Source organism: Daucus carota, chromosome 9 (assembly GCF_001625215.2).
Source record: "Daucus carota subsp. sativus chromosome 9, DH1 v3.0, whole genome shotgun sequence".
Taxonomy (NCBI): Eukaryota; Viridiplantae; Streptophyta; class Magnoliopsida; order Apiales; family Apiaceae; genus Daucus; species Daucus carota.
In genome coordinates, this window is record NC_030389.2 from 14,022,417 (window position 1) to 14,050,056 (window position 27,640).

A 27,640-nucleotide genomic window follows, 5' to 3' on the forward strand; every position below is an offset into this window, starting at 1 on the left:
TTACACGAATGATATTCAGTTGTTAACTCCTCTAGAGTAAACCCTAAGCTGTGTTTATATACACAGTTACATGATATCTACTGATTGATTTACATTTATCTGCATCCTAAAATAATCTAATCAGTAGCTATCTTTTCCATGTTCTGATTTGCATATCTCCCTTGATATTCTCTTTCCTTGCTTATCCAGATCTTCTCCTAGAAATCAGCCGCCTGCAAACTCTGATCATCATACAAACTCTGATCCAGCTGGCAGTCGTTAAACTCTGATCCTAGATTAAACTCTGATCTTCATTTCTGCACACTAAACAAGTTAAATACCTGTGACATCATCAAATATGTAACAATGTTGCCTTAGAGGTTGCTTTTTATATTATAATTCACTAAAATAACAATACATTAGGAGCAAACTTTGTTGCCACAGGTGCTCTATGGCAATGTTTAAATCAAAATAAAGTGTTGCAAATTTTGTTGCAATAATAGAACAAACTACAGCAATGATTTAAATTGCATTGCTATAGAGAAAAACTTGTTGCAATATGTGGCTCTGGCAATGAATTGAACATGTTGCAATACAAGGGTTAATTCATTGCAAAAAGAGCCCTATGGCAACGGGGGCAAACTTAACGGTCGAATTTTTGAAAATTGTTGCAATAGAGGCTATTGCAATGCTTTTTTATAATATAGCAACTATTTTTAGGGGTTGCTAAATGCAATCTATGGTATAGTGAATAACCCCACTGTTTAGAGCCCAGTAAACCCATTTAAACCACAATTACTAAATCCCTCCAAAATTGATTTTAGTACATATAAAAAACCTAAATTAAACATGTAACAAATCTGAGAACAAGAAACCCATGTATCAACATAATCTGAAAATATACAACACCATCTAACAAAGCACAAAATCAAAGAACAAGAAACCCATGTATCAACATAATCTGAAAATATACAAAACCATCTAACAAAGCACAAAATCAGAGAACAAGAAATCCATGTATCAACATAATCTGAACCCTAAAACATGCAAGCACATCAACCTAAACCAATTTAAACCCCTAATTAACAACAAGCATATACACCATTACCCACATATACACAATCAATTAAACATATATAGACACCCAATTAAACACATATATACCTAATTTATGAGAGACATACAGAGAAACGGGGTTGTGTACCTAATTATACCGAGCCTTGCCTTCGACTTCTCTCTCACACGCCCAGCCTCTGTTCTTCGATCCTCTCGACTTCTTCTCTTTCGCTCCTCTCTCTTCGATATAATGCCTCTGTACTCTGTAGTGTTAGTGTAGTGTTTTAATTATCTGTAGTGTAACTGAGTGTAGTGTACTTTCTTTTTTGTGTGTTTTTTTCTTTTAATTAACCCGGGCACTTCTAATTTTCACTATCCCGCCACTACTAATTTACTCTTGGCCCGCCAGTTTTTTGGCCCCAAAATTCTAATCTACTGCAACGCCTGGTACTAGCGTTGCAAAATACCTTGCTTTTTATAGCCTTTTCAAACTTTTTAACGAAAATTTGATTCTATTGTAACGTTTTTTCGGCATTGCGATAGACTGTTTTTAATTTTTCAATTGCAACGATTTTGTGGAATTTTTTTTTGAGTGGTTGCGAAATGCAATCTATGGTGTAGTGAGCATTTGATGTATGCTAGGGGAGAGCGGATGTGGTTTCGGTGCGGGCTTTGGATAAAACCGCACCCGGAACCGCATGTCCTCGGTTTTAAAAATCAAAAATCTCAACCGCAACCTCATTGTCGGTTTCGGTTTTAAAATCTCGGATTCGGTTTCGGTTAAAAAACCGCGTAAAAAAAAGAAATAAATTATACATGAATAATTAAAATCTAAATAAAAATTATACATCCATCAAAAGTTTAAATAAAATAAAAGCATAATCTAAATCATAAATCTGCATACTACTAAGTCTAAGTATCAAGTCACACATGAAATATAGTTGAATCTTGCTGAGTAGTTGAACTTGTCATTTATACAGCAGAAACTATAACTATATAAGTGATCAATTGTAGTCTGCCAATCACCAGTGTAAACTTCCAGCCATATAAATATGAGCAATAATGAATATGTAGGTATATCCTCATATTTAAAGAAATAAGAATTAGTTCTTACTAGTATTTAAGTCTTTATATAAATAATATATATATATATATATATATATATATATATATATATATATATATATAATATTTATAATAAAAATCGATTCGGTTACTAGCTATAACCGGAACCGCAAAATCGGTTTCGGGTTCGGTTTAAGTTTGCGGTTTTGGTTTAGGTTCGGTTTTAACGGTTTTTACCGGTTTCGGTTTCAGATTTATTCGGTTTTTTGCTCACCCCTAATGTATGCAGTTTGAAAACAGTTATTAAAAAGATGAGTAGACTTTTATATATTTTTCTGAAAAATAATTTGATTTTTCTGAAAAACAAGCATTATTGCCCATGCTACACATACTATTGATTTAAAAAATTTGTTTCATAATTTTTGTGTTATATTTTTGTAAATATCTTATAAATTTCATTAGTTATTCTTAATTTTCAATTTCAAAATAAATATTACTTTTCAACATTACTGATGCCTAAAACCTAAATGTTGATCATGAAAAGTGATATTTTATACATAATATAATATTAGATTTATGATCCACGTAACAATTGATTAAACGGAATAGCCGATATCAATAATTGCACATCGTAAAAGTACAATATACCTATTAACAAACACCCGTGTACTTATTAACAAACACCATCCCGAAAGATAATAAAATAAACTGTGATTTATATATAACATAAACCTCAGTCCTCGTATATTAAAAGAAAATCATGTTTTGTAAAATTTTAATGATAATTTTAATATATCAGATAAATATAATATTGCATGATAAATACCTAAATATGATAACAGAATGATATTAACAACGAAGTGAAATTAAAATAATATTAAATCAACTGAGTCTTGATAAGATGAAGTAGTTTCAATACAAAAATTTCAATAATTCTACAATAGTAGTCAAGTTTCAATAATTAGGTTTAAATTATTTTGCGTACGAAAGATATATTAAGAAATTAATTCATCAATAGACAGGTTGATAGTTTATACGTAGAATTTTTATAAATTTAAATTGTTATGTTAATTTTTTAATGTATCTTTTGTAATTAAACTATTTGCAATAAGTATTTTATGAGAATATTTGATTTAAATATGAGAAAAAGAGGTTTATTATGAAATGAGAAAAAAGAAAATAAGTGATGAAGGGATAATTAAGAAATGGGAAAGAGAATAAGTGGATGATTGATTAATAAAAGGGGAAGAAAGAGAATGAGCGGGGTGTTAGGAAGAGAAAAATAAAGATGAAAATTACAATAATGCTCTTGGTTATAATTAAGTCCAACTATGGTTAGACTTAACTCAATGACATAGTTGGTGATTTAGTGGGTGTTTGGCTACTGCACTTCTCAAACTTAAAAGTGCTAAAAGCCCACTTCACTTATTTCAAGCCTGTTTGGCAAATTTTAAGAAGTACTTAATTAAAGAAAAGAAGTTGGGGAAAAAAAGCCACCAAAGCTGGCTTTTTTTTTTCTCAGCTTCTCTCCCTGTTGCTGCTCGGCGGACTCACATGTAGAGTACTGGGGCCGGTGCCCCACTCAACTTTCAACCAAACTGATATTTAATATTTATACATGTTTTTCAAATTATTTTTCTTATATTTGTATAACTACTCGATAAAAATCTGTGGCCATAATTGAATTCCAACTTAGTTTAGTAATTATATCTATAATTTGTTCATTAATTTTATTAAAAATTTATTAGTCAAATTAATATAAAACACAAAAATGGTTTAAATTGTCCAAATAATGTTTTTAGTACCATTTAAATTATCAAAAAAATTTAATTTATGTATATATTTAAAATTGTTAAAAGAAAATTTATTCAAAATTACAAAATATCGAATTTAAAATTATGTATATATATAAAATTTTCATCAACTTTTATCAATTTATTTCGTAAATATCAAATAATTATATTACAAAATTACGAAACTATACCAACTTATAAGTTAAGTTATCCAAACACTTAAAAAATTATAAGTCACGGTATCCAAACACTCATAACAACTTATAAGTTCAAACTAACTTCACACTTTTAATCCCGTTCTTTATTTTAAGCAATAAGTCACTTCTTTTAAACTCGACGAAACGGCCAATTAGGAATTAAATATATATTGATAATTTTATTTTTGAAAAATTAAGTTGAGGCGGGAGCACTTTTCCACTAAACCTTCAAATTTCCTCCGACCAATGTTAGGGTTTATTCGACAGGGAAATACAAAACAGCGTATCATCTGAGTATATATCAACCCCAATTTCAACTTTAATTGCTATATCTTACTCAAATTTGTTAATTTCGTCCACAATTATATCGATTTCTCACTTCACCAAACACCGATCTGGTAAGCATTCTTGTTCTAATCACTCTAATTGCAATCGAATTATACTTACACGTACTGTATATATCTGCGATTGTTATACCCCAAGTTTCAATTGTGATGATACATGTGTGTGGAGGGAAATAGGGTTAGTGAATGTAATTAAATGATTTGTGCTGTGAATTGTTATATTGTTGCATTGACAAGGCGAATTGAGACGGTAGATTTAGGATTGTTGATACATGACAAGCAAATTTTTAGGCTCGGAAAGGTAGGGGCACGCAAAGAAGATGAACAATAATTAATTAATTGAAAGGAAATATACGGGGAGATTGCACATAATGTTATCGTTGTAAGTGGTTGGTGCGTAATTTCTGTTGGAATAGCGAGTTTGGATATGTTGAGATTATGACGTTCAATGTTTCCTTTTGTCTGGGTACTGATTGTAGTAAGCAGAGCTTCTAGTTTGTTACTTTGCCAACTGTGGAAGCCTTGTAGATGCAACTTATATGCTGGCATGTAGTTACTTTGTAAGAGGTCTATGTGATTTATGTTATATTATTCGCCAGTCCAATCGTGAATTCTGCTTTTGTATCTCACTTTCCTGTTAGTAAAAGTCTAGTTACTTATTTTACCTTATCCTTGCGGCCTAGGTCCTAATTAAATTATTTTCTTACCCATGAATTAGGTCTCAAACTAGTAGGCTGTAACACTTTTGTATCTAAGAGATGTTTTTAGTATATTTGAACTGAATCCTTAACATACATTAATCTGCACTCTGGTCAAGCTTTTTTGACTTGAAATTGCACACAAATTGAAACTCGATTGATTAATTGAGCAATGATTAAATACCTAAAATTCTAAGAGCATCTCCAATGGTGCTCTCAAATCACTCTTTAAAATATAATATAATATGTGGCTCTAAGTGAGTTAAGACATTGAAAGAGATGACAACTCCAATGCTACTCTTTATACCTACTCTTTATTCATATTTTATTCATATAAATAAGAGAGAAAAGTGAAAAGAGAGAGAAAGATTGGATGTGAAGTGGGAGAAATATTAATATAATATTTTTGAATAAGAAGTTAGGAGTTATTAGATGCTCTTTAAAAGAGAGGAGAGATGATAGGCTCCTAGATTTTTAGAGAGCTTCTAGGAGCCCATTGTAGCACTATATTTTGATTTGCTCTTTAAATTTAAGGGTCAGAGCTTGTTTAAGAGATCCATTGGAGATGCTCTAAGTTATCTAGCTTACAAATAATATACACAGACATTAGGGCTTCATATATTTTTCTTGTCCCGTCTCCCTGTTGCGCATATCAATCAAGGTGAGATTTTACTTGCATCTTTCATTTGTTCTACATCTATTTCTTTTCTTTTTTTAATTTCGGTGCATTTGGTTTCTTTAATTGTTGTTCTTGCCTTCTTTCCTACTCATGTAAAATATGTTTGTTTGTTGTTTTTGTATATTGATTGATTTACGCCGAAAGAGTCGTATCGCGAATTATACCAGCATTTGTAACCTTAGTTGTAGTTGATTTTAGTTCACTAGATTTGACTAATACCTGAGCTTGGCAACAGTAATCTTACCATGAAACGGGGGCGAGAGGCTGACAGTGAGGATGATGTCTTCACAAAATCAGGCGCGGAAACTCTGGATTATGTGAGTAAATACTTAAACTTTGTTTTGTTATACATAATAGATATGCATTTGAAGTTTGTTTTGTTTCCGTTGATTGTCCTTTAGAAAGTAGTTTTTTACAGGGGGTTTAGTTGTAGCGTTTCACATCAGTTGGAATAAAAAGAAGGTTTGAGGCCTTTAAGTACAAGGCAATGATTAATGTATACCGAGTGGGTAATTTGGGGGTAGTTGGGTCCGGTATGCATTTTGGGCTTGGGTCATATAAATGGTATTAGTGCCTTACCCGGGTGAAAGTTTCCCATGAAGTTGTGTAAGTTTGTGTGTGAGTTCGATGAGAACGACAAACCTATAAGATGGGAGTGCTTGTAACATTCTATATAATTTGCAGGCTGGAGCCAAGTCCAATCCAACAACTAACATATTGCTAGATCTTTTAGACTAATTCGTGGTGAGTTTTTGGGTGTAGTATGCTGGACTTGGGTCGTTATATTAGTAGTTAGAAAATGTTGATTGTGAGATATTTTTATGGATCTTGTGTGTTGTCTATATTAAGGTTTAATTGTTTTAGGTGGATAGTGAAGGAGACGGATCTGAGTTCGATAGTGATGGACTGGCAGATCATGAGAGTGATGGAGATGAAGACAATGAAGATGATGATAGTAATGGAGATGAAGATGATGAAATTAGTGGGGAGGAAGAAGTTGAAGATGACGAGGAGATGGAGAACACAGAAAATGAAAAGAGGAATATTGCTGAGGTTGAAGAAGTAGAGAAGGAATATATAGAGCTTCGTCAAGAGGAGCAGTAAGTCATCTCTTTATATGTTTATTGCTTCCCAGAAACACACAACCATGATTTCCTTATTGTAGTGGTGCACCTAGGTGTTTAAATTGCGTTACATATTCTTTTTAGTGAGTTTCCTGTTCCCTGACACCTGTGTGTCAAGGAACAGTTATCCAACAAACTGTCTAGGAGCCGTTGGATTGGTGTTCCAACGGCTAAGATTAAATTTTTTTTAATCAATCCGCGGTTATTTTTCGCGGAACAGCCTGCTTCTACTTAAAATAAACGCGGAACGGAGAAATTACTTTTTGACCCTTAATTCTGTCCGCGCTAAATAACCGCGGATCACCACAGTCCTACATTAACCCGCCTTTTTCCCCATTTATCACTTACGTTTGTTTTCTTCTTTTCAATTACAAATTCTCTGGGTTGAGGCGATTTGATGATTTCTGATTTGTGAGGGCGGTTGAGGCGATCTTATGTCGCGCTGTCATCGGCTTAACCTCGACTTGTGTGAAGTTTGAAGGTCGAATTCTCTCCACTTTTCTCTTGATTTTGCTATGTTTGTAGTTGATTTATTGCGATTTTGTTGAAATCTGGTGATGGTGTTTGATTGTGCTACATTCTGTGATCGTGTTTGTTGCAGTTGTAGGATTTGTATTTGATTTTGATTGCAGAATGTGTTTTTGAATGAGATCTTGATTGCAGAATGTGTTTTTGAATGGGATCACTGAAAACACTAATCCACTTTTTATGATTCGAAAATATATAATGGTTCGTGGTTGATTTTGATTCTAGGTTGTGATACTATGTTTTAAAAAAAAAGCGTTTGGGAAGTGCCAATTGAGGTTTGTTTTCAAGCCATGACACACTCAACTATGTGTTGCGTTAAATTTGATGAGTTAATGTGAGTGCTTGGAAACACACTTGAATCGGCAGTTGGAGTCGTGAGTTTGTTTTTGCCGATTGAGGTCTGTTTCTAAGCGATGACACAGTTTGACTGAGTGTTGCCTGGTTAAGGTGGAGATGGTAAAAGTATTGTGGTGAGTTTTGTTCGTCCAGTTGAGAATGCAACAGCTTTTTGTGTTTGTGATTATGATAATCAGTTCTTGGTAGGACTTTTGTTTGGTTTCTGCAAAACGGACTTGTAGGGCTGAGCATTCGGTCGGTTCGGTTCAAAACCGAACCGAACCGAAATAACCGAAAACCGAATTAGCTTTTTTTTCGAAACCGAACCGAACCGAATTAATATTTTGAACCGAACCGAACTAACCGAATTATTTCGGTTCGGTTTCGGTTTCGGTTTGGAAAAACCGAAATTTTTAAACATCCTGTATTGTTTGCAGATTACAATTTGTAATTAAACAATTTCAATCAACCAAACTTCACTTGATTCATACATCACTATGAGTACAAACCTGGAGTTTGAGTTGCTGCTTGTTGGAGAATGGAAATGAAAATGAAAAGATGAGTTGCTGTTGGAGATGAAGATTCGTGTTACTACGAGTCTATGATTGAGATTCGTGTTATGATAGAGAATAGAGTTTGGGTGGGGAGTGGAGACTGAATTAGAGTTGGAGAGCCAGAGGATGAGAGGAGAGTGGCCGCACGCAGTAGGAGTTTAGGACATTAGATTCCATTTCTAGGGTTATCTTATCTGTATATGATATATCAGTATATATGTAATATATTATATATTTATTTTATATTTAATAAAAACTTCGGTTATTTCGGTTTGAACCGAAATACTATATTAAAAACCGAACCGAACCGAAATTCTTTTCGGTTCAAACCGAAAAACCGAATTAACCGAAATTTTCAGAAAAATAAAACCGAACCGAACCGAAATTATACGGTTCGGTTCGGTTTTTCGGTTTCGGTTCGGTTTTGCTCACCCCTACGGACTTGTGATATGGCTTGAAATATAAGTTGACATATCACAAATAAGAAAAATATAAATAATTTTATGAAAATATCACCCTCTAATCGTACTCTAACAAATATCTATAAGCTGCTTTTATCATTATATTTAAATAAGTTGATCAGTTTCTTTGTTAATTTTGCGTATATATTAATTTGTATGATGTTGATTTTTTTTTAATGTTTGAGGATGGAAGATATTTTGCCAGGTCCCATTAGTCAGGTGGTTATTTTGGATAACTCCTACCATGTTAGTACTGATGTCTGGGAGGGAGTTGATCGGGGTCCTCTGGAGTGTATCTGTGGTAACAGAGCTATGAGGAATTGATTTCTTTCTAATGCTCAGAAGGAGATTCTACATGCTATTGGCTTTGGCGTGTTTGCTATTTCTTTCTTGCAAACACGCCAATTGCATGTAGAATCTCCATCTGAGCATCAGAAAGAAAACAATACCTCATAGCCCTGTTACCACAGATACACTCCAGATTACCCCGATCAACTCCCTCATAGACATCAATTTTAACATGGTAGGAGTTATCCAAAATAACCGCCTGAATAATGGGACCTAGCAAAATATCTTCCATCCTAAAACATTAAAAATAAAATCAACATCATACAACTTAATATATACGCAATATTAACAAAGAAATTGATCTTGCCAAACGCTTTTTTCTAAACAATAGTATCACAGCCTAGAATCAATATCACTAAGCCAGGTTCCTACATGGTCTTGGTGTTCGACAGTGCTTTCTTATCTCTACATAGGTTTGTATTACGCTAGACACAAGGAGGCGAAGAAGATATCTTGTTGTGTATGGTTGTTTGAGATTGGGAGACCTATTCCAGATGAGAGCAGGGACATTTATCCGGTAGCTGAGTTTTGGTCTAGGCCTGATGAGGAGGACGAGGTTCAGGGGAAGAAGGGGAAGGGGAATTGGAAGGGGAAGGAAGAGGGGAAGGGGAAGGGGTTAAGGGGAAGGAGGTTGTTATTCCCGACGAGATTGTTGCGGAGGAGGTTCTTGACCATGTGTTGATTGTGGGGGGAAGAGGAAATGGGGTAGGCCTGACAGTAGAGCGGCGCCTCATCATAGCTTGTCACATTACAGGGGCGAGTTTGAAGGAGTGGCTTCAGATATAGTGAGGTGGACACCCTATGCCTATTTTCACGAGATGAAGGAGGTCTCGGATGGGGATCATGACATATCTTCAGATGGCTGGGAGGCTCGTTTTGCTGGGCTTGCTAGGGTCCCACTACTGCATTATTACACAGTGGAGTACCGGCATTCTGATCGGGTGTTCAGATAGTTTGGGCTGAGACAGTCTATTCCTCCCCCCACCATCATCTCGTGAAAATGGGTATAGGGCGTCCACCTCACTATATCTAAAGCCATTCCATCAAACTCACCCCTGTAATGTGGCAAGCTATGATGAGGAGCCGCTCTACTGTCACGCCTACCCCGTTTCCTCTTCCACCATACAATCCACCCCTGGTCAAGAACATCTTCCGCAACAAATCTCGACGGGAATATCAACCTCCTTCCCTTGACCCTCGTCAGGCCTAGCCTAAAACTCAGCTACCGGATAACTGTCCTTGCTCTGATCTGGAATAGGTCTCCCAATATCGAACCCCTCATAGCACCATAGCATCAACAACCATACACAACAAGATATCTTCTTCGCCTCCTTGTGCGTAGCGTGATACAAACCCCTGTAGAGATAAGAAAGCACTGTCGAACACTCGAACCCCAAAACCATGTTGGCACCTGACTTAGTTTGTGAAGATGTCGGATATATTTAGGATGCACCACATTCCTACTACTAGTAGGAAAAAGAACAGAACGTAACACAAAGAACAAGTAGGCCTGTGTGTGGATAGCAATCCACCTCGGATCAGGACCGGGATCAGCCATCCCGTAAGCCTTATACAACCACGTGAACTTTACTCCTCCCCTAGTAAAAGCCAGCTCCACCTGCTCAATTGGCAGCTCAAACCAATTCCTTGCAAAAAACCTTTTGTTGCTATCACTATCATCTCCCACTATAAGGCGACCCTGAACATGTAACACCAATAGGTAACCAACATCCTCCAGAGTCACTGTCATCTCCCCTTGTCTCATGAAGAAGGTGTTGATCTCTGGACGCCACCTCTCAACAAGTGCAGTGACTAGCCTAACATCATTTTGAAGTACAACTCCAGGATTGGCAAACACGCCAATTGCATGTAGAATCTCCATCTGAGCATCAGAAAGAAAACAATAGTATCACAGCCTAGAATCATCTCAATCGGCACTTGCCAAACGCTTTTTTCTAAACAATAGTATCACAGCCTAGAATCAATATCAACCACGAACCATTATATATTTTCAAATTATAAAAAGTGGATTAGTGTTTTCTGTGATCCCATTCAAAAACACATTCTACAATCAAACACAAATCCCACAACTACAACAAACACGATCACAGAATATAGCACAATCAAACACCACCAGATTTCAACAAAATCGCAATAAATCAACTACAAACATAGCAAAATCAAGAGAAAAGTGGAGAGAATTCGACGTTCAAAGTACACACAAGCCGAGGTTAAGCCGATGACAACGCCAGGCAAATGATCGCCTCAATTGCCCTCACAAATCAGAAATCGTCAAATCGCCTCAACCCAGAGAATTTGTGATTGAAAAGAAGAAGAAAACAAATGTAACTGATAAATGGGGAAAGAGGCGGGTTAATGTAGGACTGTGGTGATCCGCGGTTATTTAGCGCAGACAGAATTAAGGGTCAAAAAGTAATTTCTCCATTCCGCGTTTTTTTAGAGCGAAAGTAGGCCGTTCTGCGGAAAATAACCGCGGATTGATTATGTTTTTTTTTTTTAATCTTAGCCGTTGGAACACCAATCCAACGGCTCCTGAACAGTTTGTTGGATAACTGTTCCCTGACACACAATTGTCAGGGAACTGGACCATTTTATTGAAGGCCTACATTTTTCTTTTATTTATTTACAATATTTTTTTAGTTACAAGTTACAACGCTGCATATCCCTCAGTAATACAACTTTTTAAAGGTCGTAGTAATCTATTACTTCATACTTATTCCTTTGCAATTAAATAGTATCTTATCAAAGGTCTTTGGAAGGATCATCACGTGTGCATGCACTTTGTTTAGTTATCATAAGGTGAGGAAAATTAATATATTAATAGCTCACAGCTGCATTTTAGAATTTTGCAATTATTTAATTAGTTACTATAATTGCACTCTTGAGTAATAACTTATATTTATTCACCATCTTTGATTGGTATTCCAATCTCTTTCATTATGTTTTTACATAGGGATTGAAGGAATTTAAGGGTCTCTTAGAATCAGTTTTTGAACTGTTTTTATAAATTTGCATCCAGAGATCTCTTAAAGAACTTAAGGAGGCACCAAGATGAAGATGTTCTGAAAGGCCAAGCAGTAAAAAACCAGAAGGTACAATCTTCTTTGTTTTTAAATTTTGTATTATCGTTGAACAGACTCACGATCCATTAGTGTTGCCAAAAAATAAGCCATCTGCGAATTTGGCCTCCGATGCGTCCAGTTCCATATTAAATTGCAAAGTATCTTACTGTTTTTTATTGTCTTCATATTATGGATCATGTTACTGCTGAACTGTTTGGTCTGGACCAGGAGACCACAGTTCAAGCATAACACCTTTTCCTATTGTCACTTGTCAGGTGACAATACTTCTTCCCCAATTGCTTTTCACAAGTGTAAGAAAGCATCCGAAAATTCATGATAGACTTTGGATGCAAAATGGTTTAAGTGTTCACTGACATGAACTGTTCTGATTCTTTTTTCTTCTGGCAGTATACATCGTCGTGATTATTCACACATATTCTTTATGATCTTTTTAAGTGATGAAGTATAGTTTGAGTTCTGAGTGCTTGCCAAAACATGAAGTGCAATTTAATCAGCTAACTAGCTGGTAAATTCTTAGCATCAGGGTACTGCTTTATAAAAAGTCGTGATATGAGAAGCATGATTTTGCATACGAAGCCCAAAGGAAAAAAAAAATGAAATTTGTGCATTGATTAAACAATACCAGCACTTGCTTCACCTGAAATTTACCGATTAGATTATAATTAAACTTAACTCCACCGTCTGCGTTGGATATACAAATTTCATAAAAGGTGAAACAGTTTTAATTTTATTGTTTGTTTATTTTTTTCCTTTGGGTGCATCCTAGAACTGCATTTGGTCTCTCTAACTTATGTTTAGGTTTGTTTAAATATACTACTTTTATGCATACTCTTGTTAGTGGTTAATATGATGGTTTTGGTTTTTTTTGGTGAAGGCTTTATGGGATAAGACTCTTGAGTTGAGATTTCTGCTGCAGAAAGCATTCTCGAATTCAAATAGACTTCCACAGGTGAAATTTGGGTTATGTGTCTTTATACTTGTGGCATCTATTTTTGTATAAAGATGTGTATAACACGCATGGTGACACACTGACACTTCACCCTGTTACCTGTCGAGTTTTTGTTAGTTTCTGAGATGGCCTTGAAGATGTGTGAGTAGCATAGACCAAAATCCTATGATATTTGCAAGCTAATCCTATTGAGATACTCAATATTTCTTCTTTTCGAATTGCCTAGCATCGACCTTTAGTGAACTGTGAAAAAAATACAATAGCAATGGCCATCTGTAGTTAGAAGTATGTTCAGCATATCTTAAAATGCATTGCAATACTAAAAGTAGTGCAACCACATGGGATGGAGGGAGTATATATATGTTGTGTGTGTGTGTGTGTGTATTGCTGAATGCTGAAGTTGAACTAGGGTGGTATTTGGTGCAGGATCCTATAAGATCCTCATTTTGTGATTCCTATAGTGAAACCAGTGAAGCATATTCAGACCTTATAACGACATCAAAGAAGACCTTGGATTCTATACAGAAACTGCAGGAGGTTTGTTTTTGTACCATGTTATGGAGATATGTTTTTGTCAATTAAGGTTATTGAATACAGAAACGTTTCATTGTGCACAGAAAGTTTTACAACTATAAAACGCCTGATACACTCATCTGATTTTTTCTTCAACAGGCCCTACTTGAGAAGAATCCAACAATTACTCAGGGTGCTGATGGTATGTTACATGGTCTATCTATTTATTTATACATTTTTATTTTGTAATACAAGCTTGATATCCTCCAAGAGTCCAAGTTATGTTGAAACCAATTAAGGAATTTGATGACTTTTCTATATCACTTATTCTTGATTATTATTATCAAGTGATGATACCTTGGAGAAGTTAAAAAAGTTTTCATTGTATTGTAGCGCTATTCTTGAGAGTTGCAAATACCTATGTACTACATAAATTCATCTCTCCTGGCTATTTGTTTCCCACAAAAGGTTTTTAAGGGCTGATGTCCTGATATTTAATAATCTACTTATGCAAATTATGGCTAGAACTAAATTTTGACAAAAAGTCATATTTTATCATCTGGTGGTGCCTATAGTAAATAATGCTTGTGGTTGGGGTACTCATTGCTATCTTATGAACACCGTGTTTGACTTCTCCTTTATATTGCATATCATTTTATTTATCAGCTTCTTCCCAACTCACTTCAGGTACTTCTGGAAAAAATACCAAGCAATTGAAAGCTTCTGAAAATTTGATTGCGGAAGAAGATCAGGAGTGGTCAAAGATATCTGAAATGCAGTCAAGGTATATTTATATCGGGGTTTATATCTAAGTGGTCATTTATTGCACTCAAATGCCTCACCTTTCTCAACAAGACCTCGTTTAAACCGCAGTCGATTTATGAAAGGTCTTAAGAGAGTAACATAGAGTCATACATTACGTATCCTGCTTTATATATCAAGATCACATCAACATATTGGTATTTTAAATTTTAAATTTCATGTGATCAAGTTATAATTTGAAGATTCTTTTGCTTGTCATGTCTTACATCTTATCCAGTATTGTTAAACGAGGCATGTCAGGTTTTGTAAACTGATATAGTTAATACTCTACCTTTCAGAATAGTCTCTTTTAGGAATAAATCAGTGGATAAATGGCAGAGGAGAACACAGGTGACCACTGGCGCTACTGCAATTAAAGGAAAATTGCAAGCCTTTAATCAGGTTTGTCAAATAACCTTAAGTTTATCTGTTTGCCACTCTTAACAGCAAAGCTTCTCTAATTTCGTTGTTTAATCATCTCTAGAGTATCAGTGATCAAGTTTCTGCTTATATGAGGGATCCTAGTAGGATGGTCAACGGAATGCAGCAGAGGAGATCAGCCATCGCTATATTTGGAACTGTAAGCTTTATTTGGTTTACTTATTTGTTCACCTGTCAACACTGTTCTTGGATTAATTTGTACTATAATACTTACCATAGAGCTGATGTATACCATTGTACTGACTTGTTATTAATGTTTTACAGGATCCAGAAACCTCTAATATCACCAAGGAAGAGGTATGATGTGTTTCTGTTATTGAAATCTTGTATTTATTTACTAACCCTTATCATGAAAATTTAGCTGAATCAATTTCAAATAAAGTCTTTACTTCTAAAAATTTAAAAAGTTTTAGTATTTTAATAATAAAGTGAATAAGTGATAATGTCTCTTAGTTAGCATTAGTACTTACTGAAATATGCTTATGCCAATAATAAATGCAATTGGATTTTTAGGGAACACTTTTAAAACACTACATCGCGACTTGTTTGACTTATGATAATGTTGCTTGTATTATATGTACATTGTCTATGGTAAATGCACTAGGTAAATGATGATCTTTATTGTTGTCCTGGATCTTTTAATCAGGTGCATGAAATTTATTTCTATATATGGTATAAAAAAGTCGGATTAGTCATTTAGTCTAGCCAATTACGAATTTCATCTTAAATCGGGTATGAACTATTTGTCTTCAACCATAACCGGTTAATGATGTGCTTTTGGTTAAAAAGGTTGATATATGGTGCTGAGTTACCGTATCTGTCTAATGTCTATGTTTTTTAAAGTATAACCTTGAAGAAGGCACTTTAAACTTGGTGTAAATATAACTAAGATGGGCATATAAGTTTTGTAATAATATTTGTAGTTCCGTCTGCGTTAAAGTGTACTTGATTGCAGTTGAGTCAGAGCTCCAAGAAGTTGTGCTTTTCATATTTTAATCTGAAGGTGTGATTAGAAGATCATTATAATATGACAAATTGATCTTCTAATTTCAATTTTTTTTAAAGCTCTCAAATATCATTTGTCAGATTGTTTTGTGTTATTAATGTTATGCTTTTGTGTATATGTTGTCAACATGGATGTATTGTTGCTGGACGGGACACCAGTATTGTTGCTATATGGTGTAGCGGTCTTCAAAAATCACCAAGTGTCTGACTAACCTTAAATTAATGCACTAAGGTGTTTGTTGCCGCCTGCCATAAGGTGATAAGGCCACAATAGGCTGCCACAGGTTATGTTGACCTAGTTAGATCAGACCCAGTTTTGTGGCTCACCTATAACTATAAGTACGTCCTTATTCACAATAGTTACCTTAGATGCATTGTAGCTTCAGCACAACAGTCAACATATGTTCCTTCACTACTCTTAGAATTGATATTTGCTTTTAATCAAATAGGCGGATCATGGATGCTTGACTCAGTAAAAAGCATGGTTAATAGATTGATTATTATCACATATCAGAATACATGTTTCTTACATATAATATAAGCTATCGTTAATAATACATGTTTCTTACATATAATATAGGCTATCTTTAATGATTTCACAGCTAAGTTAAATAAAAATTACATTGATTTACAAGAATTCAACATACACAGGAGGTAAATGGTGATCCAGAGCTTCTTGATGACTCTGAATTTTATCAGCAGTTGCTAAAAGAATTCTTTGAGACAATTGATCCAACCTCATCTGGTAGGCCTTCTACTTAATATTATGTGCCATAACATTTAATATTTTTTTAAACAAAATACCACTCGTATCCCCTAGAAGAAAATGATGAATACACAGCAGCATTACATAAAAATCTATCATAATTTATTTCCAGACATTGTCTGAACTCTGAACCGCTCACAGAATGTGAAACTCATATGTTTGTTCATCTTGCCACAGAGGCTGCATTTTATGCTTTGAAGAGGATGCAAACTAAGAAGCGGAAAGTTGTTGATCAGCGTGCTTCAAAAAGTCGCAAAATTAGGTTAGTAATTAGCATATACCATGTAATGTCTGTGTAGAAAATTACTAAAAAGTACTTGATTAGCTTTACCTGTGTTATAAATTTGATCCCTTTTAAATTGTGTAATCATGTCACTATATTGTTTTAACGGTCTGCAGATACCATGTTCTTGAAAAGATTGTCAATTTTATGGCTCCTCGGTCCATGAACCTTCCACCAGTGGCTCCAAAATTGTTCGAGAATCTTTTCGGCCTCAAGGTGCAGAAAGCTGCTTGAGCATTATCAGACTTTTATAAAAATTAAAGCATATCCTAGAAATTGTGGTTTAGTAACACTACAATATGTTTTGGAATAGTACTTGGTAGTTGGCCGCAGTTTGTTTGCCAGGTAAAACATTTTCTAGGAAAATGTTCATGTTTCTCAGAATTCAAACAGTGGGTGCAGAAAAACCAAAAATTTTGAAAAGAAAAATTTAAAATTGTTGTGTTTGCTGGGTTCTTAAAAAATAAAAAAGAAATTAGAGGAAATTACATATAATTAAAAGGAAACCGGTCCACAGCCACCGGTGGACAGGGTCCGGTTTCCAGCCACCAGATCACGTCCCTCCATTTTGTGATCCTACGGCTAAAAAAAAGGCTTCCCGCAATGAAACATTGCAACCCCGCAATGAAACATTGCGGGTATGAAAGACCCCGCAATGAATCATTGCGGGTATACAAGTCCCCGCAATGTTTCATTGCAGGGAGTCTCTTTTTATTCCCTGGACCCTTTTACCCTTCCTTTACATATCATATGCCTTGTAGAGTTTATTATATTAAATTGTTATCATTTAACATTTTTAAATTAAACTAAAAATATTGTTAAGGTTTGTCAAAAAATATATATATATATTGTTAAGGTTAGAAATAAGAGAAAATTTTGATTTTTCTTAGTACAATATATGCATAATTTTCTATCTAATTTCTATATATTTTTATCTTATTAACTATTTTATGTCATTTCGTTATACTAATAATTTTACTTATTTGAATACTACTGCTTGTTTCCTAAATATATCGAACACATGTTTGAACTATGCAGCTCACATGCTCTTTTAAGGTTAATTAACTTTTTGTAGCTAAAGTTGAATTATTTTATTACAAATTATTCACTTTTTCCAATTCTCTTTGGTACTGGTAGTGTTTTCAAATGTACTCGAACATATTCAAATCAAAGATAAATATCGAAATTATGAATAAACATCACTTAAATTGGTTGAATATTAGTAAGAACGCATATAATTAGTATTTTTTGCTAGAATTTAATAATTTTTGACAAATTATTAACTTTTTCCAATTCTCGTATGTACAAGTAGTTCGAACAAATACAAATCAAAGAAAAATATCTAACTTATCATTAAATGTCACTTAAATTATTTAAATATTAATAAAAACACATATATTAATATTTTCTAGCTCAAGTTGAATAAATTCTTACAATTTATTGAACTTTTTCAAATATTTTGAATAAAATAAATAATCTTATCTTCCCCGCAATGAAGCATAGCGGGGATAGTTTACCTAAATTTCACACCCGCAATGAAACATTGTGGGGATTATGTACCCCGCAATGAATCATTGTGGGGTGTTATATCTTCATTTGAAAGATGGCTGAGTGAGGTGGATAGGGTATTTGTTTTAAAAGGCACCCGCCATGAGTCATTGCGGTTAGTTTACTTTTTAAAAGACACCCGCCATGAGTCATTGCAGGTAGTTTACTTTTTAAAAGATACCCCGCAATGAATCATTGCGGGGAGTATGTTATACTCCAAAGCACATAGCTCACGATTCGAACACTGCACCTTCCAGTTCTACGACAGTGTGAATGATAAATAATAAATAAATTTTATTGTATATTGAAATTGGTAATTTAACTTAATTTTATTTCTGATTAATTTGACATTATGAATAAGAATGTTATTTTGCTATATATTTATTTAAAAATTGTGGTTATAAAAATTCAATTTTATATTAATAACAAAATAATTTAATTTAATTAATAATATAAATAATAAAATATTTTTTAATTTTAATATTAGCTCAAATGATTTCGAACAAATAAAACAATTTCATAAAAAGAAATTAAATTAATTACATAATATAATTAATAATATACTTTAATTTTAATAATAATTCATATGATTTCGAATAATAATAAAACAATACCAAAAAATTAAAAACTAAATTAAAAACATACTTTAATTAATAATATAATTTATTTTAATAATAAATCAAATGATTTCGAATTATAATAAAATAATTTCAAAACAAAAAACATAAAATTTAATTAATATTTTATTTAAGTTTTTAAAAATTCAAATGATTTCAAATCATAATAAAATAATATCAAACAAAAACGTAATGTATTACGTTAATAATAAAAAAATCAAACAACAAATAATAAATTAAATTCAAAAAATGAAATGAGAGAAGGTGATAGAGTAATTTTGTTATTACTGGTAGGTAAAAACATTAATTACGATCCCCGCAATGTTTCATTGCGGGGAGTAAAAGTTCTGCGCAATGAAACATTGCGGGGTGTATTGGTACCCGCAATGAAACATTGCGGGGAGTATTGGTACCCGCAATGTTTCATTGCGGGGATGGGAGATGGGATAGTCTACAAATAATTTCGTTGCGGGGTGATATAATGTATTAGTATAATAATTAAAATTAAAATTTTAAACAAATATAACATATAAAATAATTAAAATTTTCAAAAAATATTAAGAAAAAATAATTTTGTAATTTAAAACTATAAACAATTAAATATTTTAAAATATTTGTGATATACAAATAATTTAATATTATTATACATTCTAGTGATATAATTATTTTGAATAATAATATTTAAATTTTAATTTTAATTTTAATATATATATATATATATATATATATATATATATATATATATATATATATATATATATATATATATATATATATATATATATATATATCAGTGTTGTAAAAAGCGAGAATCGGACTTAGTCGGTGAAGGCACCGTCCAGCGATTAATCGGATAATCGGAGATTAATCGGAGTGATTAATCGGATCATTAATCGTAATCAATTTAATATTATTTTTTAAATTATATATATTAATATAATTATATATAGTATAAATTTATAGTCATATAAAATTAAAAGATTAATGATTCTATATAACATAAAACATGTTTTTATATACATATACAAGTCCAATCATCTCATATATAAACTTGAATTTGATTAATTCTGCGAAGAAAGATATTGCAAATTTATGTAATTAGAGTTTAGAAGCTAATATTTAAAGATTGAAAGGTAATAAAAACAACTTTAAAATCTGTGTTTTGTCATTTCCGTGCCTTTTGTTTTATTTAAAATTAAATTTAAAATTTAAAAAAAAAAATCTTTTTATTTTAAATTTTTTAAATTCACCGATTTTTGACCGACTTTTTCCGATTAATCCCGACTTTTGACCGATTAATCCCGATTTCGACCGATTTTCAGAAAAAACGATTTTTTCATCGATTAACGCTTAATCGAGACGGTGACCAACCGAACAGCGATTAATCGGCGATTAATCCCGATTAATCGCCGACTTTTAGAACACTGATATATATATATATATATATCTTGAATTAATGAAGATAATCGTATATTTAAAATGAATAAAAATAATTTAAAATTTAAAATGTAAGTAAAAATGTTAACTAAAACTAAAGTAGTGGAAGGATAGTTTAGGGAAGTAAAATGTTTCAGAGTTACCCGCAATGAAGCATTGCAGGGACTGAGTTACCCGCAATGTTTCATTGCAGGGACTTAAGTACCCGCAATGTTTCATTGCAGGGACTTAAGTACCCGCAATGTTTCATTGCAGGGACTTAAGTACCCGCAATGTTTCATTGCGGGGAGTCTTTGTCATCCAACGGCCCAGATCTGGTGGTTCCCTATCCAACGGTGGCTGTATAACAGCCCCCTAATTAAAATATTTGGCTTTTTGTATGTATTTGTAACTACTTTCTTAAAATAATTTTAATTATATAATAAATAATAAGTAGCACATTCTCATAGCATTAGAGCATCTTCAATTTGACTAAAGTGGACATATAAGAATTGCTTAAAATTTGTTGATGATATTATAAATAAAAATTTTGTTTTCAAGGATTAATTATCGAATTTGTGAATAAAATCGATTAATAATATCAATTAGATCATCAATCTCCGCTGCGAGATATCATTCAACTCACTCAACTGCTTAATGATTTCAAATAGATCATTAATGTTAAGTCTTTGTTTAACAATCTCAAACAGGTTATTGTCGTTAGTTCTTTGATGAAAAATTAAAAGATAACCATGTGGGATGCCTTATTGATTCGTATTCAGATTTTTTTGCCGATACATTATTATATCAATATATAACAACTCATAGATAACTATGTGTCACCCTTTTAACAACGATCAAAATACTGAGACACATATTCATCGGAATGGCAAATATTGGTAGTGATCTTGCGTGATTACGATCAATCAGTTGGGGAAAGGGCACCGTTGTGGCAGTAGTTATGTATGCGTGATTACAGCTAATTAAACGATAATATCATCGAGTTGTGTATTGAAACTCAAACGACACCACGCGACATGTAACAGTTGGTATCATTCCCTTCTTGTCAAAATTGGGGAACCTACTTTGGGTAGTTTATGCCCCATTAGCCTTGCAAAGATTAAAGGCTACAACTCTGTGATTCTAGAGACACATAATCTAGAATTGTTTCTTGTGATTAGGAACTTTCACATGGGAGCACCTGCGGAGGGCTATGACTTAGTATTGTTGGAAGTTTGTCATTTTGAGCACAAATTTGAGTGAGGCTCGGCTACGTGTTCGTGGCGGGTTATGCTTGGATTATGTTCTCCTCCGAGAGAGCTTTCCAATGCATGTTTATTCACTCAAAATGACTAAGGAATGGATGAGTTGTGATGATCCAAAGTTGCTTCCTTAGTAGTGGAAAATTGGAAAAGAAACTAGAGTCCCACATAGAAAAGAATATAGGCCTTCCATGGCTTTATATAGTAGAACACTCTTGTAGTGTTTAACTTGTGTTAGTGTGTTATGCTCCACCACCTACGTGCGCGCAGGGGGGGTGCAAATTGTGGGATTTCGAGGCAAATCTCGTGGCTTCGCAAGCCTCGGGCTTTCCCGCGTGTGCGACCTGCGGACACGAATGCAGCAAAATCTGGGCCCGAAGAATTACGGACTAGTTTTGCTGAATTTATTTTTCCACTGGGCTTGGGCTCAATTAAATTGACAGAAATTAATTCCGATAGTTCTCAGTCTTGTTCTGGTTCGTCGAAGGTGCTTATTGCATCGTTCAATCCGTTTTATCCTGGGAGGCGATCGTTCATCACACACGAGGTGTGCTACGGTCTCTGAGGTGAACCTGGTTGGATCTAATCCGCGAGAATGGTGGATTGATACAGGAGCATCTAGGCATATTTGCTCCGACAAGGTGACTTTCTCTAGCCTTGTAGCTTCTGATGCTGGTGAGAAGCTCTACATGGGAAACTCTGCGACTTCTACCATTGAAGGGGAAGGCATGATGATTCTGAAGATGACCTCTGGGAAGAATCTGACTTTGAAGAATGTACTTTATGTGCCTGATATTCGCAAGAACCTTGTGTCCGGTTCCTTGTTGAGTAAACATGACTTTACGAAGATTAAGTGTAAAAGAATACATACCAAAACTTACTATTGATTCAAAACATAAGTGTGAAACTTGTGTTGAGACAAAATTAACGAGATCATCTTTTAAACGTGTGGAAAGAAACACCAAGGTGCTGGACCTAATACATAGCGATATATGTGATTTGAAATTCGCTCCAACAAGAGGAGGAAACAAGTATTTTATTATATTCATAGATGATTGTACAAAATACTGTTATATATATTTGCTGAAAAGCAAAGATGGAGCTATAGATAAATTTAAAATCTATAAGGAAGAAGTCGAGAGACAACAAAATGAGAAAATCAAAAGGATTCGTAGCGATCGTGGAGGTGAATATGTTGAACCTTTTAGGGAATTATGTTCACAACATGGTATAATCCATGAGGTCACTGCACCATACTCCCCTCAGTCAAATGAAGTGGCTGAGAGGAAGAATCGCACTCTCAAGGAGATGATGAATGCGATGTTGCTAAGCTCTGGACTTCCGCAATCAATGTGGGGGGAAGCCATCTTAAGCGCAAATAATATTTTAAATATTACGATGCACAAGAATAAGGATGTGAGTCCTTATGAAATGTGGGAGAAAAAGAAACCGAGTTACAAACACCTGAAAGTGTGGGGGTGCCTTACTAAGGTACTGATCCCTACACCTAAGAAGGTGAAGATTGGTCCGAAAACCGTGGATTGTATCTTCATCGGATATCCTCCGCGTAGTACAGCATATCGGTTGCTTGTGTATGATTCTAAGATTCCTGAGATTCAAAAGAATACGATTATGGAATCAAGAAATGCCTCATTCTTTGAGACTACGTTTCCTTGTAATCCAAGAAACGAGCACCCTACGACATCTAAACGAACTCATGAATCTGTAGATGATGAAAATGAGAATGATGAAAGTGAAGATGAAAATGTGGGGGTTGTGAGGAGGAGCAAAAGACAACGAACGGAGAAATCTTTTGGGTCAGACTTCATGACCTATTTGCTCGAAGAAGGTGATCCGAAAACCTATAAGGAAGCGGTCACCTCACCTGATGGACCTATGTGGAAAGAGGCCATCAAAAGCGAGATTGATTCTATCCTACAGAATCACACTTGGGAGTTAGTGGACCTGCCACCTGGTTGTAAAGCACTAGGCAGCAAATGGGTTTTCAAAAAGAAATTGAAACCTGACGGAACCATTGAAAAGTATAAGGCCAGACTTGTAATCAAAGGATACAAGCAACAGAAAGGCCTTGATTATTTTGATACGTATTCTCCTGTGACGAGAATCACGTCTATAAGGATGATGTTTGCAATCGCTGCGATGCGAAACTTAACAGTGCATCAGATGGATGTGAAAACAGCTTTTCTAAATGAGGATATAGATGATGAAATCTATATGGAACAACCTGAAGGGTTTGCTGTCCCCGGGCAAGAAAGGAAAGTCTGTAAATTAGTGAAATCACTATACGGCTTGAAGCAAGCGCCTATGAAATGGCATGAGAAATTTGATGAGGTCGTGTTAGCACACAACTTCAAGATCAACGAATGTGAAAGCTGTGCCTATTACAAGGATGACGAGAGCGGTTATGTCATGCCGGAAGCAACGATAAAGTGATCAAATCCACAAAGGACATGTTAAAATCAAGATTTGACATGAAAGACATGGGACTAGCAAATGTAATTCTGGGAATCCAAATTTCTAGAACATCAGAGGGTCTCGCACTAAGTCAACCTCATTACGTCGACAAGATCCTTGAGAGATTTCTTAAGGATGATACTGAAAAAGCTAGGACACCTGTGGATATGACTTTACATCTATCCAAGAATAAAGGTGAAGGGGTCTCTCAGTTGGAGTACTCTAGGATAATTGGAAGTCTGATGTACTTAATGAGTTGTACAAGACCAGACATTGCGTACTCAATTAGCAAGTTGAGTAGGTTCACGAGTAATCCTGGAGATGATCATTGGAAAGCGATCATAAGGGTACTAAGGTACCTAAGGGGAACTCGAGACTATGGATTGCACTATGGCAGATAGCCAGCAGTTTTAGAAGGATATACTGACGCAAACTGGATATCCTCCAAGCACTAAAGTCTACGAGTGGCTACGTGTTTACACTGGCTGGAGCAGCAGTATCATGGAAATCCTCCAAGCAAACGGTTATAACTCACTCCACTATGGAAGCTGAGTTCGTGGCTTTAGATAAATGCACTGAAGAGGCTGAATATCTACGCCAATTTCTAGAGGATATTCCAAGATGGCCAAGGCCTGTGACTGCAATAGGAATACACTGTGATAGTCAATCCGCTATTGGCAGAGCACAAAGCACAATGTATAATGGGAAGTCCCATCATATACGACGACGACATAGTTCCATTAGACAATTAATCTCAACCGGGATTATCACTATTGACTATATACCGTCAAAGGATAATATTGCGGATCCGCTAACCAAAGGGTTACCAAGAGAAGTGGTTGAGAAATCATCGAGAGGAATGGGTCTTAAGCCTATAGCTTAACGGCGTCACGGTGGACACCCAACCATTGCTAACTGGAGATCCCAAGAACTTGGTTCAATGGGACAACTAAATCATGATGACCAAATCACTGTGGGGGTAACCCCTGGCCTGTTCCCATGATGATGAAACAGTGAGACCCGTAAGATACGAGGTTAAGCCTTGAGCTTTTAATGATCTTTGGTGAATACATGGAGTGGTACACGCATGGAATTCAGTTGAGTAAACGCGGGTTACTCTATAAGATAAAGATCACCTATGTAGGAGAGAAGTGGGGCCGCTTCAAAGGAGAATTGCGAGGCACAATTCTTTAGAAACTCCCGCAGAACCAGGACGATGTTCCATGGCCAAAATGGACATACTCATGAGAACTGAACAAGTCAGAAAGGATATAGTGATAAGTATATCATCGTTTACACAAACGGTCGAACAGTTCAAGGACAAGCACGTCCACTGTCTACCAGTAAAGTCGATGTGCTTAATCGAGCGAAGGTTCAAGGAGCATTCTCTACCTATCGTATGCTATATCTGATCGTAGAAACTATCACCAAAAGTCAAACCCCGTGTCTGTCTGTCTGGTGTGTGCTACTGAAAATCATCAATCTCACCCATGTGGGGGATTGTTGGAAGTTTGTCATTTTGAGCACAAATTTGAGTGAGGCTCGGCTACGTGTTCGTGGCGGGTTATGCTTGGATTATGTTCTCCTCCGAGAGAGCTTTCCAATGCATGTTTATTCACTCAAAATGACTGAGGAATGGATGGGTTGTGATGATCCAAAGTTGCTTCCTTAGTAGTGGAAAATTGGAAAAGAAACTAGAGTCCCACATAGAAAAGAATATAGGCCTTCCATGGCTTTATATAGTAGAACACTCTTGTAGTGTTTAACTTGTGTTAGTGTGTTATGCTCCACCACCTACGTGCGCGCAGGGGGGTGCAAATTGTGGGATTTCGAGGCAAATCGCGTGGCTTCGCAAGCCTCGGGCTTTTCCGCGTGTGCGACCTGCGGACACGAATGCAGCAAAATCTGGGCCCGAAGAATTACGGACTAGTTTTGCTGAATTTAATTTTCCACTGGGCTTGGGCTCAATTAAATTGACAGAAATTAATTCCGATTTGATTTCGGATTAATTGTTTGGTTTAAATTAATTCATTTTGATTACGGATTTAATTTATACCCGCGTAAATTAATTAACGCGTTTTAATTATTTACGAAGCGTAGCGCACAAGTCTTGCATTGCCTATATATATTCATTATAGTTTAGGGTTTGCATTCACGAAAAATACACAGCCTCTCGCATACAAAACCCTAGCCGCGTCGGTGATAGTTCTCAGTCTTGTTCTGGTTCGTCGAATGTGCTTATTGCATCGTTCAATCCGTTTTATCCTGGGAGGCGATCGTTCATCACACACGGTGAGGGAGAAATACGCTTTAAGGAGACAGTTACGCACTGGACTCGGATTTCTGTTCATATATCCTTCGTTCTATCCTGCCTCCTTACGTTTATTGTTTTGTCACGCACACACACAAACGCACGTATTGAATTCTTGGTTTTGCACAGATTGTATAACAAGTATCCCATATTGATATCCTATTTAAAGACAAGAGCTGACATGTGTGCTCGCGTTTTTTTCCGCTACGCAATCACATTGCTCGTTTTGTCGCCAGGCTATGTAAGGATGTCTCAAATAAACTCTACACACTGAATCGAATGATAGGCCCTATGAATGAGTTATTGGATTGGGACATGGGTCTAGGAGTGGATCATTAAGACTATATGGATCTGTTGATTCCTGATGGAGCTCAAGAGCCGGTGAATTTTGATGTCGCTCTAGGCATTGCTGATCAAGTTAATGGTTTAGTATTAGGTCGGGAAACTGTCCAGGATCAGATGGCTCAAATAGTAAACGCTGTCGGGAATGATGGTGTTCAGGCTAGTGTTCAGTTCATGGTCGCCAACGGAGATGAAGCAGTTGGTAAGCAGAAGGAAACTCATCAGACGTGCTTGGTTGAAAATGGACTCTTTTTCAGAGGAGATCCCTCAATCGAGGATATTGACTAAATTCCACGACCAGATATCCCAATGTTCTGGGATCTTGCATTAGTTGTAGTTATATGTTTCAACCGAATGCTCTAATAATTTTTGTTCTAGTTAAATTTTGTAGTCTCTGCTTTTGTTATGCTGGAGTTGAGTCCACTTAAAGAAAGTCCAAAGGAGGAGTTACAGTGAGTGCAATTGCTATAATATAGCACCCGAGGAAAAATGCACACTCCAATATATATTTAGATGCAAAACAGCAAAATGTTATACTTAGTGCTAAATATAGAACCAAGTATAAATGTTGTTATATTTGCCACCTAACCATGCAAGTGGCAAAATGAAGGGAATGAAGCAAGGTTGTTATTTTCATATAAATTT

The 27,640-nt window shown here is 35.1% G+C and overlaps 1 protein-coding gene across 1 annotated transcript; it reads left to right on the forward strand.

Moving 5' to 3' along the window:
• The first annotated feature begins 4,319 nt into the window (after positions 1-4,319).
• On the forward strand, positions 4,320-17,460 carry LOC108200864 (uncharacterized). Its single transcript, XM_017369129.2, has 14 exons — positions 4,320-4,488; positions 6,047-6,128; positions 6,676-6,911; positions 12,203-12,275; positions 13,141-13,215; positions 13,642-13,752; positions 13,888-13,930; positions 14,416-14,512; positions 14,829-14,931; positions 15,014-15,109; positions 15,235-15,267; positions 16,627-16,720; positions 16,919-17,003; positions 17,141-17,460. The coding sequence occupies exons 2-14, from the start codon at positions 6,057-6,059 to the stop codon at positions 17,256-17,258; spliced, it is 1,236 nt and encodes a 411-aa protein (XP_017224618.1). The 5' UTR covers positions 4,320-4,488; positions 6,047-6,056; the 3' UTR covers positions 17,259-17,460.
• The last annotated feature ends 10,180 nt before the right edge of the window (positions 17,461-27,640 follow it).

Excerpts from the sequence above, each read along its gene's own strand:
- LOC108200864 (XM_017369129.2), top strand. The coding sequence starts at position 6,057 with ATGAAACGGGGGCGAGAGGCTGACAGTGAGGATGATGTCTTCACAAAA. Across the intron at positions 6,129-6,675 it reads GCGCGGAAACTCTGGATTAT|GTGGATAGTGAAGGAGACGG; the intron begins GTGAGTAAATAC and ends TAATTGTTTTAG. Across the intron at positions 17,004-17,140 it reads TCAAAAAGTCGCAAAATTAG|ATACCATGTTCTTGAAAAGA; the intron begins GTTAGTAATTAG and ends AACGGTCTGCAG.